Source organism: Triturus cristatus, chromosome 3_1 (assembly GCF_964204655.1).
Source record: "Triturus cristatus chromosome 3_1, aTriCri1.1, whole genome shotgun sequence".
Lineage (NCBI taxonomy): Eukaryota > Metazoa > Chordata > Amphibia > Caudata > Salamandridae > Triturus > Triturus cristatus.
The window spans coordinates 1,157,964,737-1,157,985,114 of record NC_140583.1 but is presented as its reverse complement, the minus strand read 5'-3'; the positions used below and the strand labels follow the sequence as shown (position 1 = coordinate 1,157,985,114).

The 20,378-nt window shown below is 43.2% G+C and overlaps 1 protein-coding gene across 5 annotated transcripts in view; it reads right to left on the bottom strand.

The window, feature by feature from the left end:
• LOC146861678 (zinc finger protein 789-like) overlaps window positions 1-20,378 on the bottom strand; it is a 173,769-nt gene that overhangs the window by 32,655 nt on the left and 120,736 nt on the right. For 2 of the 5 annotated variants that reach the window (XM_085646032.1, XM_085646030.1), the window contains 2 exons: window positions 11,890-12,003; window positions 4,955-5,059 (listed from right to left, as the gene is read on the bottom strand). In XM_085646032.1, the coding sequence (XP_085502158.1) occupies window positions 4,955-5,059; window positions 11,890-12,003 (219 nt within the window). Of the gene's footprint in view, window positions 1-1,296; window positions 1,717-4,954; window positions 5,060-11,889; window positions 12,004-20,378 lie in introns of those variants that run through there. The other 3 variants (XM_085646034.1, XM_085646033.1, XM_085646031.1) reach the window with 3 other exon arrangements.

Here is a 20,378-nt window from a genome sequence, read left to right as displayed (position 1 = left end):
TCCGAAACGCTTGTGATGCCATGTGGGAAGAAGTGTGTGAAATCATGTTTTTTCCTTAAGGGAACTTCCTTAGGTTTAACTCATGAATTCCCCTACTTGTGGTTATTTTCTACTCACATGGGGCCTGGGGACCCTGTCTGAAGCAAAGGGCGCCTGAAGTACTGTAATTCTGCAGGTGTCCTATTCAGCCTTGTGCCAAAAATAGGCAGCAAGTCAGTGAGGTCTCAGCCAAGATCTATACCAAGAAAGGCACCCTAACCCTGATCTTTGGCTCTGTAGTGTGGGGGCGTAAATTTGACAAGAGCCTCTATGCTGAGGAGAATAAGATTTGTAGGCACCTATCGGGCATGCTCTCTAGGTCCCTTAGCTAAACCATTTATGAAGACTATGTGACCGTGCAAACAACCTGCGACGAGTGATCTTTGCATACCCTTGCCCGTTTTACTTTCTTTTGCAGGTTTTATAATTGTCAAGCAAGGAGGTGGGTGTTTCCCCTGTTGATAAACGCCCTAATCTCCTAACACAGCCCAGCTTTTCTGTATGTGCAGTCTCTTCCAAATCCCAAGGTTTATCATGGAGTGGCCACTTTTCTTACACGCTCTTTACAGCTTAGGCGTTCTTTGATGTTTTAATTTGACTTATGTCCTGTATTTCATATTCACTCCTGCTGCTATGTTTTATTTTGCTTATGGGCAAGTGTTTTTAATATATGCATATTTGCTTTTTATGTTTTTAATTTTATTGTATTTTATAATGAGTATGCTTTTATGGTTTATTATATGCATCGAATAAAGCTGGTGATTTGAACTGAATTGTATTACAACAACACAAAGTATAAAGAATGACGTGCAAATCCTATGTGCAAATAGTGTTTGAATATACTCAAATTGACACAGAACTCAAGTTCCTTCTTTTACTTGGATTTATAACAAATAAGTACAAACAGAAAACTGAACACTCACCACAATACAAGTATATGCAGGAGGAGGAGTTGGTTCAACCCCTAATGAGTGTCAAAAGTGTTTTCTAACCAAAAAGTTACATTCAACCAATTAGAAAAGGCATTTTGGGCAAGGAGAGAGAAGGCTGGGCCTGCAACATGCACCAATGCTATTAAAATATAGCATCAAGTCTAAGAAGGCAGCCTTGAGCTAGGGAAAAATGCAAAAATGTTATAGAATTTTTCACAGCCAATATTATCTTCAGAGCCTGGCAACCTGTTACCGTACCATTAAAGTTATTACTATTGATACTTCTATAAAGGCTTGTTTGAGGCTGATAATCCCACATATGATTAATTTGATAAAACTGCTAAATTACATTATTATGAATTCTCCTGCTTTGGATTACTTTTTGTGGTGTAGTTAATCATAAATTAACTACTAGGGTATTTTAATAAATGCATAATACAAGAGCAATTGTTAAGTTGTGTGACAATGTTGCTACGTAATGAAAAGTTATGTTTGCACATATACTTTGTGTTTCTATGGATTGCCTGGCAGTTCAAAAAAGTATTTAAAGATGAGCTGTTTCAATTTTCCTATATGATTTTCTTCAAATGTTTTCCAACAAGTGTGTTTGGGCATCTCATATCAGTTATGTTTAACAGAAATTCTACAAATATTTCTAAAATAAACATTATTGACTGATAAAATATATTTGAATTTCTCATCCTTTGTGTTGCATGCATCGTCATCATCATAAAATTAGCTTATTCTGAAATAAATGAACAATAAAACACATTCAGTGATATATAAACATTTAGACAATAATGAAATAATGTAATAACTATCTATACAGCAGTTATTCTACTACAACCGATGTTAGCTGTTATAATTAAATAAAAGTACTGCTATGAAACAGACAAAATTGAAGACAGCATTTGTAGATGTAAAAAAGCTCTGCAGTATGTACATTTTTCTTGTCTTAAAAATGGAAAAATTGTGGGCCAATCCACACAAAATTACAAACAATGTGTGGATTTCCCAGAGTGGCTTTCATTATCAGTAAATGCATACCGTTTCAGGAATAACAACACACTGTGAGCAATACCAGCTTTAAATCTGGTCAGTGAGTTTCATTCACAAGCGTTGTTTACCAAATCAGGGTTCTAGACCACACATGGATTTCATGACAAAAAGACTCATTGATGATTTCCTAACCTCACTGGTCTCCCTGAATAGGCTTTTCTCCTCAAAAACATTTAGTAACCCATATCTGATTATTTTCTGGAAATTCCAGAGATTAACTTATAGCTCAGAACATCCTGCCCCAAAGATTGTACAGATGTTAGTTTCCTAGATTCTACAAGATAGTATCAAGATAAGAAAAAGATGGAGCTGTTTACAAAAGTTGTTCCTTAATATTAATAGTTTCTATTTAAAACAAAGGTTTCGGAGAGGTTAGATCCAAGCCATCCGTAAAGGAGACATCAAAATCAATAGAATTCTAAAGGCTGTTCGCTGTGCTGGCTATAAGCACTGCATCATCTGCGTACAGCAGCAAGTTAGTGCCCTTCTGGAGAAATCATTCCAACCTCTCAAAGTAGTCTCAAGCTGATATATATATATATATATATATACACACACACATGGACGGAGTTCCAATCGCGCTCTCGGGCTAAAAACCAACCAACAATCCAAGCTGTAGTAAAGGGGGTTTATTCACACCATAAACTATATATATATATATATATATATATATATATATATATTCTACAATCTACTGGCGGTCGCCAGTAGATAGTTATAGTTAGGACCGTGTTTCCATAGGAAATCTCAAAATTCTATTTTGAATAACTTTGGCGCCGGTCGACGAATCCTCGCGAACGTTTCAAAACTAATGGGGCGCTACGCTCCGCTCCTACCCTGAAAGTCTCGGGGGGATTCGTCAAGCGGGGGCTGAGAAAAAAGGGGGGTCCCAAAACGCGTTTTCCCCATGCATTTTTCCATAGGACCTTTAGACACAGCTACAGCCCGAACGGCTGAACAGAATTACTTGTAATTTGGCAGAGAGGTAGTCCGCAGGTCAAGGATGTGCCTTTTGTAGGTCTGGTGTAAATCTGTTCAGTAGTTCCTGAGAAAATAGCATTTAAATCAATATATCTGTAAGCGCGCTCCGTGTGCTTACCGTAAGCTTACCGTATGCGTACGGTGCCGTGCGCGAGCTCAAATCTGATTGGTGGTTACATGACTGTAAACATTCGAATCGGTCGAAATCAGGAAGTGTCGGCCGCCATTTTCTGTCTCTCGCACTGAGAAACAAAGGTGGGGAATGTGAAAAGGGGGCAACGAAGAGAGTTGCAGACCCCCTAGTGTTTGTCAGGGGGTCCAAGAAGGACCCAAAAGTACGAAAAATACATTTAATAATTAAAAAAAAAAATCGCGCCGTACGCGTACGGTAAGCTTAACGTACGCGCACGAAAAAAAAAAATAATAAAAAAAAAAAAAGAAGTAACAATCACATTTATTAAATAAATTAAAGGACCCACAGGGGAGAAAAAAACAAATGTTACTGTGTAAAAAAAGGCGAGGCGCGCACGGCATGGACTGCGCAACGTGGGCGCTCAGTGCGCGAAGCGCACCGTGCGCGCAGGGTGTGCGCACAGTGAAAAACCAGAAAAAAAAAATAAATACATAACTTAGCATTTAAAAAACCGTACAAATTCACTGAAAAAACCATAGGTTTCACACACGTTATAGTTAGGAATTATCATTTACAAAACCTTGCAAATTCACTTAAAAAACCATAGGTTTCACACATGTTATAGTTAGCTGTACATTTCACTCGTAAAAAACCAATGAAATTCCACGTTATAGTTAGATCAGGTAACTATAACTTGCGCGACCGCAATCCACAATGTGTAATTTCAGATGTCATCATTGATGTCATGAGTGATGTCACTGACCATGTCATGAGTGATGTAATATGTGACGTCATCAGCAGTTTATTGTGGGCGCGCAAGTTATAGTTACCTGATCTAACTATAACGTGGAATTTCATTGGTTTTTTATGAGTGAAATGTACAGCTAACTATAACATGTGTGAAACCTATGGTTTTTTAAGTGAATATATATATATACACACACATATATATATATATACACACATATATATATATATATACACACACAAAGTGGAGAGAAAGGGATGAGGACACATCACTGACACAATCTCTTTGAACATCAAAACTATCTAGAGATCCAGCCCCATGGAATCAAAAGTCCATGCAAATGTAGAGAGCCTTTCTTAGTGAACATACATTTACTGGCTAAACTGTTTATCAGATATATCTTTCTCCACTATCCCAAGACTGAGTCTGAATTTTGGTCAGTAAAATCCTTCTTACCACTTTTGACTATTCTGTCAACCGAGGAGATTCGCTGATAATAAGATGGATCCCCTGAATCAACTTCCTTAAAGAAAGGGATGATTATCGATTGCGACCAAGAGGTAGGTATAGTAGATTTACAAGCAGCAAGAGGTAGGTATAGTAGATTTACAAGCAGCATTTAGGAAGTTGGTTTATGAAGGAGCCTAAAAGTCAATATAATCCTTGTACTGATCCATTGGGATCATGTCAGGACCAGGGCCATTCCCTGCAGGACTAACATTAACTGCCCCTATTGCCCCGTGGAGGTAGAATGATTTGTTAAGAAAGTTTGCAACTACAAAAACAAAAGTGTGAACTGTATTTTGTCAAATACCTGTATGTTTAACAAACTTGAACGGGCCAACTGTCATAATGTTTCACTAAATTATTCAAGTAAAGGAAGGCACATTACGTGATCAGTTGTTTGCCACAACACTGCTCTCATCTATCTTAGAGTTATTGTTTTCCTTCAACATGAATCTGTTGCTTTCATTTTATCTGGATATGACAGAGTGGAATAAAAATATTTTGATTGTGTACTACATTGTCTTGTTCTTAAACAGAATAGCACTAAAACCTCACCTGTAACCCTGATGCTTTCTGTCATCTCAATGTCCTCATGGTCCAAGTTGTAGGTATCTTCCTCTTTTATATGTACGGAAAACACTTCTGGAATAACCGCAAACTCTGTTCATTAAAATGAAGAGTCGTCATCATCAATAAACCTTATTCGGTCATCAGACCATAAAAGTGCAAAATGCATATATACAGCCCAATAAAATTTAAATAGGTTAAAAATCATCAGTGTACACTTAAAAAGACAAAACAAATACCTTTAAAAACACAAACCTTCTGTTAAAATTGTAACTGTAGAATGATTGACTTAAGAAGCTACTAGCTGATCAATTCATTTAGCCTAGTATATAAGTACACAGGCTTGTTTGAAGGTTATAACACTAAAATATTGTATGTTGAGCTATTGCAATGGTACTACCAATGAGATGGGAACACATAGCAATCAAGGCATGAGTAGTTGCTCAGTTAGCTGCACTCCATAGGGGTTAGAATGGGTTACGCCGGCAGCGGAACCTAGTGGGGATGTGCCGTAGTATGGGCCTATTAGAGGGGATGATGGAATAAGTCTCTGGGCCTTTCTTCAAATTCCCCACATGTGGCCCAGGAACTTCGCTGTAGCGCACATGAATAGTGGTCTCGTATCTGATTTTCGTATGAGCAGGCTGCCCCATATCACAGGTTGCAAACTGTTTACAAATAGGGATTAGCCACTTTCTTCTAAGATGAGAGTATGCAGGGCAGCCAAAATGAGCATGGCGAAGTGATTGGGGCAGAACAACAAGGGCAGCCTTTGATCTGAGCAATGTTACCTGACCAAGAGCATGTAAATGAGTTCAGGGGTAGAGAGCTGTGCCTGAATTGAATGTAAAGCTTTCTACCGGCCAGTACCTGAATAAAATCAAGGTATCCTTCCAGGGTACATGCTAATTTAAAATCCATAAATTCCTCAGTTAGTCTACCCCGCCTGCTGCCCCTGATTTCGTTCTGTGCTACCCAGTCGCAGTACATTGTTTTGATTTGTTTCTTGGTGGGTAATTCTGGGCAATTGGTGCTACTCCCCTTAAACCCAATATTATTAAGGAGGTTTCTGATGATCCAGTCTATTTTTTTTTATGTATCTAGTGAACAAACTTCTTCAAAAGCCAGGGCATATGGGGACAACTTGGGGGTGGATGCCAGCCACTGCCAAAATAGGAGCAGGTGGAGTTTTACTGAATCTTTGACAGGTATAATGCTCATGTCCAATTTGAGAGGGCAAAGTGGTATACTTGGAGGAAGAGACACTAAGTTCCTAAGGAATTTATCATCAATCACAGTTAAATCGTTCACTTTTTCGAAACCCCACAGCTCAGCCCCATAGAGGGCACTACAGCCTTGCTTTTGTATATCTTTAAGGCTGTTGCAAACAGTTATGTGTATGAGCAACAGTGTTCCATCCTTAGAGCCTCGGTTACCCGTGTGAATTTGAGGTAGACCTTGTTTAGGTGTTGTTTCCTGGCCATACCTTCTGACAGTTTGATGCCCAAATATTAACAACTCACTCTGTCTAAGGTGGAGTTTAAAAAAAAAAAAAGAAAAATTAATTTATTAGAGTTAACCGCCCTTTGAATGATTTGTGAGAATGCAGCATCATGGGTTTTGTTTTGGAGGTATTTATTTCGAGGCCCCTCTCGTCACAAAAGGTTTTAAATCGGTTTAGTAGAGTTTGAAGCCTCATCGGTGTTTGAGATGAGAAGAGTTGCAATTTTTTCATTCCCTAGGGATGGCACATCCGCTGGTATTACGGCTAGAAAAAGTCAACCACTTGATTGATGTATAGAGAAAATAGTGTTGGGGCCAAAACACAACCCTGTTGGACCCCCCCCGGCTGATTTTGACAGGATCAGTGACTTGTCCCTGGCCACCCCATCTCACCCTAGCGTAGTTATCTGCATGGAGGCGTTCGACTAGTGACAAGATTTCTGGGGGCATCCCCATCTCCTTCAGCACCAACCAGAGCTTGTCACTAGGTACAAGGTTAAATGCTGACTTCAAGTCTATGAACGCTACATATAGACTACCCTTACCCAATACCACCACCTTCCAGTAGAGGAGAAGGAAAGGGAAGACCTGGTCAATTGTTCCCGTTTTTTGCGGAAACCTGCTTGTAATGGGGACAAGATATGGTTGTCGGCCATCCAATCCTGTATCCTCACTAGGAGGGAGCGGCAAAATACTTTTTGAATGCAATCAATCAGGCTAATGGGTCAATAATTAGACGGATTTCTCCGGTCACCCTTTTTGAAGATGGGGATCACTTCGGCTCCCTTTCGGGAATTGGGGCTCCCCCGGCGATGGCGTTAGAAAGTGCCGTTATATATGCTGACCAGTTATCTTTATCAGAACGAAAAAGGTCACCTAGAATCCCGTCAGGTCCAGGAGCTTTGGCAGATATAATTACCTCTATGGAGGCCAGGATTTCCTCCTTGGAGAGAGAAATCCTTGCTGGAGTATGAGATAAATCAGAAGAATATAGCCCTGTGGCGAGGCAGAAGGTATTCGTATATACAGCACCAAAGTGCTCTTGCCAGGCATTAGCCGCAATGTTATTGGCTAAAGGGTGATGTTTTTCAAGGTTGCACCTCCCAACGAGAGCCCAGTATTTCCTAGTGTCTGAATGGGAGCAAGCCTCCCCCAGTTCTCTCCCCTTTTTCTCATCCCAATCTTGCTTGGTCCTAACTAGGGATAGTTTATATGGCCTCCTTAGATCGCGCACTAGGGGCATGTTCCCAAGTCTGATGGTTATTGCCAATCTTCTCCATAGTGACCTGCATTCCTGTGTGAACCATGGGTTCACCTTATTTGTTTCCCTCTGTTTGGAACTTGGATGGTGGGAGTGGTCAACAAAGTTTCAGGCTAGCTGTTCAAAATACTTTGCATGCAGGGCACTAATGTTCTCTGGTGAGCTCGATTCATCTCCTAGAGACTGAATCACAGCCAGATGGACCTCAATATCCCGCTTTATGATGTTGAGTTTAGACTTATCCCCCATAACCACTGGCCATTTAAGGCGGCATTTATCATTCGTAGGTATTACCTCTTTTGTAATCATTTTACTCTTTACGGCACGCTCTTGTTCACCCCAGGGGTATACCAGCCCCAAACATAGCGGCTTATGGTCGCTATCACAATTTTTAACTATAGTCCTATCACTTACAGTTGGCCATATTCTGAGGTCCACAAGCATGCTATCAATGCGACTAGCACCAGTTGGGCCACTAAAGGTCAGCTCCCCTCCTCTGTCTGAAAGTGTTCTTCCATTCACGGCCCACTGCCTGTATTCTAAAGTCAATGCATTCATTTGTAATGCTGAATGTGACCACTTCTTTATTGGTGGGAGATCAAGAGATGGAACTGACAATAGTTTATCCTCCTTGTTGGCATCTTGGATATCCTCCCTGTCAAAAGTTACATTGAAATTGCCACCTATGATTAGTGGGTGCGCAGGCCACCTCATATCCAGCAGCTCGTCTAGGGTTTGTAAAGTGAGGGATTTGCCTCCTCTAGTGCCTCTCGCATCGACATTATAAATGTCTATAGTCTTGCCTAATCTATCCCTTAGCCGGACTACTAGGATATCTTGGCTATTAGTGGGAAGCTCTTTAATATCACAATTTAGCGCAATGCTGATCAAGATCAGCATTTCTCCTGATGGCCAGCCCTGTTTGGGTGCTTGTGCTGGTTTGTGGAAAGTCACAAATCCTGGCACAAACATGGGTGTTGGGCTACAGGTTTCTTGCAAAATGCAGATGTCATGCGTGTTAGTAAACTAGGTCCACTGGGGTAGGCATAGCTTACTCCTTAAACCAGCCACATTCCATGAGACCAATTTACGCTGGTGGGGACCTGCAATCTGTGGCGTTCGGAGTGGGCATAGACATCCGGAGTCTCATCTTCCTGGGACGGCATATGGCTGCAGGTGGCAATATCTATGATATAGTTGGCAGCTCCCTCGCCTAGATGAATCTGTTGAGTATAGTTGGTAGGTTGTAACCCACTTCTTAGGTTTGCTGATGGTAGTATCTCACTGGATGGTCGAGGACCTATTATTATGTCAAGGCCAGGGGTGCTAGCTACGGTATGTAGGAGTATGGGGCCTGGTTGTAGTCCGTCGTTTTCGGCCAGGGGAGACGATAGCTAATCGCCTTGTTGATGACAGGTTGGAGATAGGCTGGAGGGTGTTGCTTGCCATCTGCCGCTTGAACTGGATGTTCGACTTTGGTGGAGGACATGTCCTGGTTTCTACGGCAATTAGATTCTACACTATACTTTCATCAGCTAGTGATAGTTCTATTGCATCTACTGGGCTGTTAGCCAGAGCACATCTCCTGGCTCTCAGGATGTCATCCCTTATCACTGACCTGCACCCCCTATGTGCCTAATCCAATGAATGGATTTGTTCTTAAGGGACTCCTCATTCTCGTATTTTGCAGTGTTTCCAGCTTTGGGGACATTTGTCATATAGATAATGTGGTGTTGAGAGATGGGCAGTTTTAGCTGGGGTCTTAGTTGATTGAGTGTCTCACTCTCCCTCACTATTCTAGGGGGAGGTGGTCGATATGCAGGTGCCCTAACGTTTGCCACAAATCCTTCCTTGGCCCCCATGACCCCCTCTGCTCGCTACGCCCTTGGTGGTGTTGTGCTGTAATGACCTGTACTACTTGTCGATGGTATGATGGTATCGGATGGAGCTGTGTGCAAGGGTTGTTTCCAGTTAGCAGCTGCCCTCGGAGATTCTACAGCTGGTGAGATATCTAAGCTGCACAGTCCTTCTACTCTGACAAGCAGCTTATGGATGAGCCCAGTGAGAGTACCTATTGTGGCTTTGAGAACAATAATTTCCATGTTTAGGTCTATTTTTAGGGTAGGGGTTTCCTGGTCACCTATCTCTCCACCCCCAGCTCGACAGGTGTTGTCTGCCCTAATGTCCTCCCTGTCCTCCTCTTCCCCTGGGATAATGATGGTTTCTGATGGGTCCGGAGAATCTAAGACAGGTAGAAATCTATTGCTGAATGGAAAATCTGCGGTGGACATGGGCGCATCACTGCCTCTGCTACGTACATTTTTGGTGGCGTGTCAGAGGCTTCAAGAGTTGTTTCCTGCTAATTAGCTTTTTAAACATACTCTGAATACGCCCAGATTTAGTAGGGCCAACACATGCGGATATGGCCTTTAGATTGGTGGCAGTCGGATCAAGGAGCTTCTCACACTCCGTCAACAAATCGTCAATTCGGTCGAGCACGCCAGTTCCCACCGTGGGGCTCAGGGCTTTTTTTCCGTTTTCTTCAATCTCTTATTGACTCCTCCCACCCCTCCCTCTGCTATTCTTCTCTTCTAAATTCCACCCCAGTGACCAGAAGACAGAGAAAGAAAGCCCACTAACAGGAGTGAGGTGTAAAATTCCTGTTATCGCCCTAAGGAGCACACAGTACCTTAAGAGCTGAAATGTCAACAATCCTCTGGAGCAAGATTTTAGGGGGTGGCCCAGCCCAGCCTCTTCTGGGCTATGACGGGCCCACCCTTTCCCCAAGCTTCGCCTGGGAGCGGCCCGCGCGCGTCTCACGCCGCGGGGGAAGAGGCAGCACTTTAAGTGCGGTGACCACGCCTCCCCCTCACCATCAGCCCCGTGGGCAGTTGCACCCTGGGACATGGAGTCCCATCAGGGTGTGGAAAGCAGGCAGATAGGGCCCCAAGCAGCAGCAATGCATCCCACGCCGTGGGGAGAGAAGCGCTTTTGAGCGCGGTGACCACGCCTCCCCCACACCTTAAGCGCCATGGGCAGTTGCACCCTGGGACAGGGAGGTCCACGAGGGTGTGGAAAGCAGGCAGATAGCGCCCCCTGCAACATTGGGCAATGTTTAATTTTCACCTGTGATGTATACTGATTCACGTCATACAAATACACAAAAACTGTATGTCCGTGGGAGGCAGGGCCTGAAACGACTGCCAACACCAAACAATTAGGTTAGAGTACATTGACAAAAGTAGCCTGCGCTTTGGAGAAGATCCAACGGTATCACATCACGCAGGTTATTAAAAATGCCAGCCACTTTTTACAAAAATTAAAATTGTTGTACCTTACTAATAATTATTTTTAAATGTTACAGATTTTATTTAAAAAACTCTTTCAATCAACCTAATTTTTACTGTATGTATTTTGTTTACCTAGGCTGTCTTCCACATTGTGTTCGGCCCTTAACCCCTGAGGCAGAAATTGATGGCAGAGGATGGTAGGGCGTGCAGTGTATGTACTGATCACACCAGAAAAGTTGGCAATTAAAAGGTGGCATTTTACTGTTAAGCAAAGAAAAATACTTTTTGCGGCTGTGACAAATTCGAACACTCCACGTCCGGTGCTCCTCTGGCGTAATTCTCTTTTTCAAATGCTAAAAGTAGTAGACAAAAATGGAAGAATACATGCAAAAAACAAATGCTGAAAGATCAATTAAATATAAAATACATGAAAATACTTTTATTCGGTAGATCTTGCAGAAGTAAAAACATGAGTTAAGGGCAACATATGTAATTTTAAAAAGTCTATGCCTCTTTAAAATGCCTACTGATGAGCAAACACTATATACGGTAGAGCTGGTCTTAACGCACACATCTATAAAACAGCCCTAAATGATGCTGCCAGATCCTTTCTTACTATAAATTTATCTTTGCAAATGAACAAAAGCAATGAAGAAGACAGAAGACCACTTTTATGTTATAAAGAAAGCAATCAGACTGGGACATTTATTGTTAAATCGCACTGATGTAGCCTTTCCATGAATATGTGCAACTTACCTGTGTAATCAAGAAAACCATTAAGTCCAAAACCAAGAAATGGACCCGAGTACCGTATGCAATTTACTTAGAATTGATTACGAATTGACTAATTGGGAGAGCTTCTTATTTACCTGCGCTGCGCTCCGTACTCCTTTCTCCTCTTTCTGTATCAGGATTACTCATGAAATTCACAATTGACTCATCTGTGTTTTTCGTACCCCCTTCGTTAAAAAGAAATTGAAATCCTGCAGGAGATAGAGTTTTACATTTCAGAAAGTAAATTGCTGCAATGTATAAATATTGAGAAATGCAGTTTTAAACCAACAATACTACATAGGAAAGTCACTGCATTTTTATTATTCAACCTACAGGGTTGAATTAATTATACCTCTTATGCAGACAAATACACTTTTCTGCCTGCAAGGTAATGTCTTACATTTGTTAATCCCAACTTTTCAATGAGCTAGTTCATCGACTGCTGTCCATATGTGAAGATCTTTGGAAACAAGTTATATATAACGATAATATACAAAGCACACTGAATAGCTCTGTTGAATTCTCTCCAGTTCTGTATGCTTTACATATAGCTCACTGCGTTTCCAATACATCCAGTCTCTGCCAGCCAAAAGACCTCAATTCGACATTAACACAGCCATTATTTGTCCCAAACTTCAGTCTGAAATTTCTTGGAAGAAACAGCCTTTAATCACTGCGCCTGGGCAACAGAAACTTGGAGCAGCATCCCACTAGAGATATTATGAACATCCTCTCAAAGTTTGGGAAAATGCAAAAAATCTTAAGGCTCTAATCTACAAGGTTCACACTCTACCTAAGGACCTGTGTGAAAACAGGTCTGTCATATCCCATTCAAGGGGCCACAAGGCAATCAAGGGCTGGAAGGACACAACTGTGGTGGTTGATGGTGTGTGCCACTGGTGTCCTGGGCTCCGTATAACTATAGCTTTGTAAACTGGGGCGCATACAACACTTTCTCCACTTGACTCTTCGAGGTAGCAAGGGCAAGCAGTCATAGATTTCTGAGGGAGCTAGGGCGCATGAGTTCAGAAATGAACATTCAACGAACTGATACAATAACTTCATTGTCCAGCCCAGAGTTTTTACTTTAGAAACAGTCTCTCTTCCTGCAGGGCCTTCCCTATCTCAAGGCAGACGCCAACCCAGGTCAAAAAGCAGTTCTTCACGTATTCTTCAGAGCACTCCCTTCCTTGGTCAGGAAGGACTTGGAACTGGAGCAAAATGGGGTAGTCCCACATTTATGCATATTTTCAAGACGGGATGTGGATCCACAGTCTCAAACTTCCGAACCAGTTTGTGGTGGGTCTCTTTCAAGTGTCCTTCTCAGCCTGCTCTCTGAACATAGCCTTTGTGTAAATCCATGCTTCACATAGGGAGTAGCAATGTCTCTCTTGCTAAACTGGAGAACCCACAAAATGGGCATAAAAAAAGGGCAAGGTTTTTGCACCTGGCCTTCATTAGCCTATCCGAAGCAGTAATCAAGGATACGCAAAAGGGCAAGCCTGTCCTATAAACTTTCTCAACATGCACAACAGAAACTGCAAACACACTCCTCACTCAGAGTCAACCTAATGGGAGCGATTAGAGGGAACTAATCAGAGATCCTTGCTAATAAAAGTCACTTGGAATTTCTAAAAGTAGCCCTCTCTCAGGGGATCAACATGGCGCTCATGCACTTTGACTGATACGGGACCCCAAATAACTTACGGAGCACTCTCTGCTTTTCAGGACTCTACTATTGCGCGTTACTATACCTTTACACGACCACTTTTGTCGGAGTTATAACTGAGGTTCTTGACACTGTGTTCTAAATACTGATTGACCTTTCCATTATTCTCGTCATATATGTTAATGAACTTTAAATATTAAATCAGCGGATGTGTGGTATAGGTCATAGGTATATAGGCGCTTCAAAGGAAAACCACATACAAATCATGTAATTCACTTATATGACGGTGCTGTAAGGTGTAGAGAAACCACAAAACTCTACAGGGAAAGCAAGAGCTCAACATAATAGTTTATCAAATCCCCAGCACACGTAATTATTAGACTTAGTTTCTTAAATTGACCGTCTATAGGTCAAATACAATACATAAACATCATTTGGAGACACTCGCAATACGGACGGCTGCACTCGGCGCTTCCACCTCTTGGTAGTGAGGACAGATACACGGGATACTAACTGAGAAGTCAGATCGAAGCAACACACACGCTACGTTGAAAAAGTTTGGGAATTTCCAGTGTCCCCTTCAAGGATTAGACCCCCATGTGGTCCGGAATTTTAACCACATTAGAACAACCTATTTGGACAGAAAATAGCCGTGAGGAAGTCGTGGGACTACTTTTCCCTATACGACGAAACACGTGTTGGCTGTGACTGTGATGTTTCAATTGAGAGATTCTTGAAATAAAGAGCAAAGAAGAAGACTTCGTATATGACTCAATGATGTTTATGTATTGTATTTGACCTATAGACGGTCAATTTAAGGAACTTTAAATATTGATGCCCTGAGGAAGTCGTAGGGGTTATTTGCCCCAAGACGAAACACGTGTTGGCTACTGCAAGGCTACTGCAATATTAAAGAAGAAAAATTTTCAACATATATGGATTGGATCTTGTCTTTAAGATAACAGCCATTGTTTTATTGAACAGTGTCTTTTCGCATTGCTCGGGAACAAATCGTTTTCGTACTCCTCCTCACTTCATTGTCTGGATCTCCATCCTCCAGCCACAGAAATGCAGGCAATATACTACCACTGTTCTGGGGAAGCTGACCTCATCCTCTATCAAGAACCAAACCTGAGACATACAAAATAGATTACACTGGATTCAGTATTCAGACTCGTTCACACAGACAACCCCAATGCTGCACATGTGCAACATGCTTGCAACACATGCACTCACACAGACGTACACATACAAGATGTCAGTGCAACTTTCCAGGTGTTAACATAACAGCCAAACTTTACAAGGGAGGGGCTCGTAGGGCAACACTCAGTGACACATATAAAAAGGTCTGCTCATACTAACAATCTCAAACACAGTATGCTGCTGTAAGAAGGTGCCCTCTTTTTGCATGGTTGCCCCCACTTTGTTGCTAACCTGCTGATGTAGTTTGACTGAGTGTGTCCTGGGCTCCTGCCAAACAGGTACGCAGGGCCTATGTTCTTTCCCTAAACTGCATTGAAGACAAACACCAATTGGCACTCTTTGGCCAAAGGCAGTCCCTTGTAAATGGTACCACAGGAACCAAGGGCACTGTGGCCAGGGAAGACCCCCTAAGGGCTGCAGCACTTATTGTGCCACCCTTCGAGGATATATATATATATATATATTCATTCTCTCTCATTCTCTCTCTCATTCTCTCTCCTTCTCTCTCCCATTCTCTCTCCCATTCTCTCTTCCTCTCTCTCTCCTTCTCTCTTCCTCTCTCTCTCTCTCCTCTCTCATTCTCTCTCTCTCTCTCTCATTCTCATTCTCTCTCTCTCTCTCTCTCCCAACCCCCTTTTTTTTTATTGCAGGCCGCATGTTTTGGTGCAGAACAAAGCGAAGAATCGACATGTCACACATCCCTGTTTGCCATGCCTACAACCCACTGCCCTGGCATAGATCAGCCACCCCTCTAGATGGGTGCACTATACCAGTGGTGAGGGTACAGGTGCATGAGCCAATAAGCCAATTCTTAGATATTGAAAGTGCAGTAATGCCATTAAGAGTATATGGTGCTGGGAGTTTGTCATTACGAACTCCACAGTACCATAATGGCTTTACTGAAAACTGGGAAGGTTGGTATCAAACTTCTCAGCACAATAAACCCACACTGATACCTGTGTGAGATTAGATGAACAATGCACACAGAGGACATCTTAGAGATGCCCCCTGAAAAATGACCTAACACTAGTGTCCAGGATGAGTGGCTGCTCACCAGTTGCTACCACCAGACATGTTTCTGGACCCCTAGGTCAAGAGCCTGCTGCTCTTGGGGGTCTGAAACAATGCACATCCTGGGGCAAAGTATCAAGACTCCTCTCCCAGGATGGGCAGGGTCCACGAAGGGGAAGCTTCAAAGGCTTGCCGTCTTTGTGAGCTTCCCCAGGTGTTTTGCTGCTTCCACCAACTGGTCCCCGCCGGTTCTGACCCCCATTTTGGGTGAGAGAACCGGCTGGAAAACCAAGAGAGGAAGGGAGGTGTGCCCACCTTTGCCAACCCCACCCCTCAGGTGGGGGAGGCGAGGTGAAGCACAACTCTTAGTCACCACCATCTTGTAGATGGGGAACCCAACCAACGAGAGTGAAGCATGTGCCCCCCTCCCACTGGAGGGTGGGATAATAAGGGGTGTACCCACCCCAAGGTAGGGACCCATTGGTGCGAACCTTTCCTTAAAGTGTAACACCCTTAAATCTAGTATTTAGGGGCACCCCCGAATGTTGCCTCCTCAGACAAGAAACGACCAAGAAGAAAAGAAGAAGGCCCGAACAGCTGTGCTGAAGCTAAGAAAAGGAGGACACCCACTGACTTGGCCCCAGGCCTACCGGCCTGTCCCCACCTCAAACCTGTAGAAGTGAAATTCCGGTGTGTCCTGCAGCCAGCAAACTCAAGAACCCAGAGGATCTGTCCTGCCTTCCAAAGAGAAGACTTTGTCTCCAGTGAACACCGGATTTGTTCACCCACAGACTGGCTCCGGCTAAATCCGCGAGTCTGTACCACTCTGCACCCGTTGCCTATGACCCGAGTTCGAGTGGCCCAACACCACAAGGAGGTCTCCTGGGCGATTCTGACTCGAGATCAGGGGATTTCTGACTTGCCTCGAATCTCCCAGCGTAGCCTGCAGTCTCTTTCTGGAGGATCCCCCCGACAAAGACCGGAGCTGGAAAGAGAAACCGAACGCCTAAAGACACCCCACACGGAGTAGAAAAAGTAATCTAAAAAGTAACTGAAAAGTAATCTGTACAGTAATTTTGAATCCTAGACTCATCTGCATTTCAAACAACCTGCATTCAATTGTAAACACTGCATAATATTTAGCAAAACATTTATTTCACTTACCTCTGCCAGGCTTGTCTTGGTTCCAGAAATAAAATAACTTAATAATATTTTTATACAAACAAAATTGGTCCGAGTTCAGTATTTGAGTGGGTGACATCATTTGCTGATTGAGTGTGTACAACAAATGCTTAACACTACCCTCTGATAAATCCTTACTGCTCACCCACACTTCCACAAATAGAGAGTAAGGTGATATCTACTTTTACCTCTGCCTGCCTTTGGGGTTCCAGTGGACTCTGTGCACACTACCTCATTTTGGTATAGCATATACAGATCCAGCTTCCTACGGCTGCCACTACTACTGCATGTGCTATACCGAGGATAGGGACACTAGCAGTCTGTCCTTTATGAGATCACACTTGGTGTACCCCTCCATGCCACAGGTCAGGCCCTAGAGCTTGCATAGTCAGGGGCACGCCTAGACCTCCGCGCTCACACATACTTGAGCGCAATAATACTGCCAAAATAAAAGTCACAATATCAGATACATGTGAAGTCGGGCTCTATGGGCAAAAGCATATGCCCGTATACCACGCAGGTGACATTCCTATCTCAATAACATCCGTCTCATTCTGTGAAAGCTTCTATATCTATGGATCTTATTCCAAAATATCAAGCCCTGTGGAAATTGAGGTGCTGTAATTTTTCACCCAAAATTAAAGATTAGCGGATATCATAATTCTTGGATGCAAAATTATCAAAGGAGTATGAATCGTGACATTTAGGCCCCTATGGACTGTGGAAGAATGCAAAAATGAGTATCAAGCCACTGAACTCCACATATGATTCCAAAGCTTGTTGAAATACATCCGCTGTGGGATTCGGGGTCCCAGCCTGCTGTGACTACCAGGAGGAGGGGCTATCAATGCCATCATCCCGTGCTGCACTACAAGAGCACCTGCCATTTCCTGTGGCACAGGATCCTTGTTGGAATATGGCCGCTGTGTGTCCCAGCCTCCTGTGTCTACCAGAAGGAGGTGCCATCAACGTTGTCATCCCGCTCCGTGCTACAAGAGTGCCTGCCATCTCCCGCGGCATGTGACGCTTGTTGGAATACAGCAGCTGTGGGACTCGCTGACTCAGCCTGCCATGACTATCAGGAGGAAGGGCCATTGATACCATCATCCTACGCCGTGCTACAAGAGCACCTGCCATCTCCCGCGGCACGTGACGTGTATAGGCCGAGCCCGGACCAAGGGCTGGTCCGCCCACCTCCATCAGTGGCGGACAGGCTGGGCCTGGTCACCCCTCTTGGTCTTAACATCACTGGACCTTTCTATAGAGACACTATTGTAAGGATTGCTACCCTCCTTTACATTGCTGATTTCGAGTTTGCTTCATTTGCTGTTTGCCCTACTTGTTGGTTACACATTTCCCTGCCTCTCAATCCGCTAGTTTGGTTGAACATTACACTTATTCGAGGGTAGGGTCCGGGACTTATTCTCAAGGCCTTCTTTTGGACATAATAGGTCTTCATTACACCTGCTGAGCACTAAAGGCTGAACATCTCAGGAAGGCTCGAAGTACTCTGCCTTTTGTTGCCTCAGTTTGCGCAAACCTTTCCTAAGTAGCAATGGGGAATTGAAAAGCTACTGGGCAAGCTGCCGCAAGGAGCGAGCTGACTGTACCTAGACCACAACAAGAGACCTCCAGTATCCCGTCCTTCCTGTTCTCGGCGGGGGCGTCCTTGAGAAAGAGATTACCAATGTTGAGGACGAGTTGGCTCAATGAGGGGGGGGGGGGGGGGGGGGGGGGGTAAACAGGCAGAGGTAGTTGGGGGTTCTCCTTCACGGGCCGCGCCCTGCAACAAATGTAATTACGACTGATGCCCTGATCTACAGTCGGTCCTACACCAACAGGTGCTTCAAATTTGAAGGGACACCAGTACAGACTCCTGCCCTCTGTCACACACGCGGAAGAAGCGGGACGAGATGGATAACATGGAATTTAATGGCCCACTGACACATGTGAAGGACGCTTTTGCTAATAGAACACTTGAGGACTTATATGGATTTAAATTCCAAGTACTCACGGATACCTTATATGTGAAGTTAAAACTTTTAATCAAGGGTAACATTGAGCAGGCATTGATGTGTTTGCATCTTATCCTCCTGCAGTCAATGTTGTGGGTGTAAAGGAAAACATGACATCTAAGGAAAAGCCTGGTGCAACCAAACCCCATCCTAGGGTAACATCTGTGGTGAAAGTGGAGAGTAAATCAGGACGTAGGCATACACCGGTTTGTGGGGGACGGAATTTGGGTGGGGAAAATAGTCCTGTGCCTGCAGCAGACCGCAGGGATGTGGAATTCCTATTGCAAGACACCCAGGACATATTGTTTGAGATCAAGGGCAACACGTTTTCATGTGTATTTTGTCCTTGGGACAAGTAGGCCCAACCCCCTACAGCACAAACCCTTTAGCTGCCAGTGTGCAGTACCACATTATGGATCAGGGAAAGGCATTGCCTGAAGTGAAGGTAATATTTGTGCCCATATGTTAATGCTGTTCAAACTTGTTTTTATGGGTCATTAATGCAAAGCCTTTATTATTAGGGTGAGCGCTCAAAGTAAATGTTGTAAGCTCAGACTGCACTACGGACAGTGGTTCCAGTATAAAAATGTGTACATACGTTTTCAATGTTTACCAATATGAGGCTAAGATTGAAGATTCTTTGCTTTAAAAAAAAAAAGGTTCACAAAAAAATGTAACATTTTGCTAAATTACTGTAAACTTTAAGTTAACATTTCTTTGTAGCATCATTTAATAAAATGTGTTGCTAGTATTGCCCCAAAATATTCATAATGGAAATTCAGTGTAACCAGTTTTATTAAGATTATGGGAAACATAAAAATAAACAAGCTTTGGTAAAGCCAGTAGGTGTGAAATCGTTGGTCAGCCTTTTGGTTTTGTCAATGAATGACTTGTTTTGGAATGGTTATTGTAAAACCTTATTGGCGTGGGAGCTGCCGGGCCCTCACCATTATGACAAACATTGGCAAAAGCAAAAATTGTTTTTGGTCTCAAAGAGCACACATTGCCACAGTAGTTCCTGGTACTGAACAAAATGACTGTGTCGATGTTCTCCTTGTGAAAGAACAGAATGCTGTCACTCACAGTGAAACTAGCCGACACGGACTTTTAGACTCTGTTGATGACTTATTCCAGATTGATATTCTGCTGTTTGGCGGTTACCATCTGATCCTTATTTGTTTGCGGCAATTGGTGGCATCACTTTAACCATAGTAGGAGGATTTTTTGCCATTTCCCAACGGAAAAGTCTTTATGTTATGTTCTGTATGGGGCATTAGTGGAGTCGTCTTTTTTTTTTCTTTTTTGGGTGACTATTGCTTTATCGACTCTTAATTATCACGGCGTGGCGTTGGAATACGATTTAGCTGATTGGTCTGCACCTTCCTCCTGTTCTTTTTAACTTTTTATCAAGTTTTGTTTAGAGGGGGAGTGTGGCGGGGTAGCAGTGACAGAGTCGACAACCAGGCCAGGATGGTATAAAGAGGGTTTTATTTTAGACAATGTT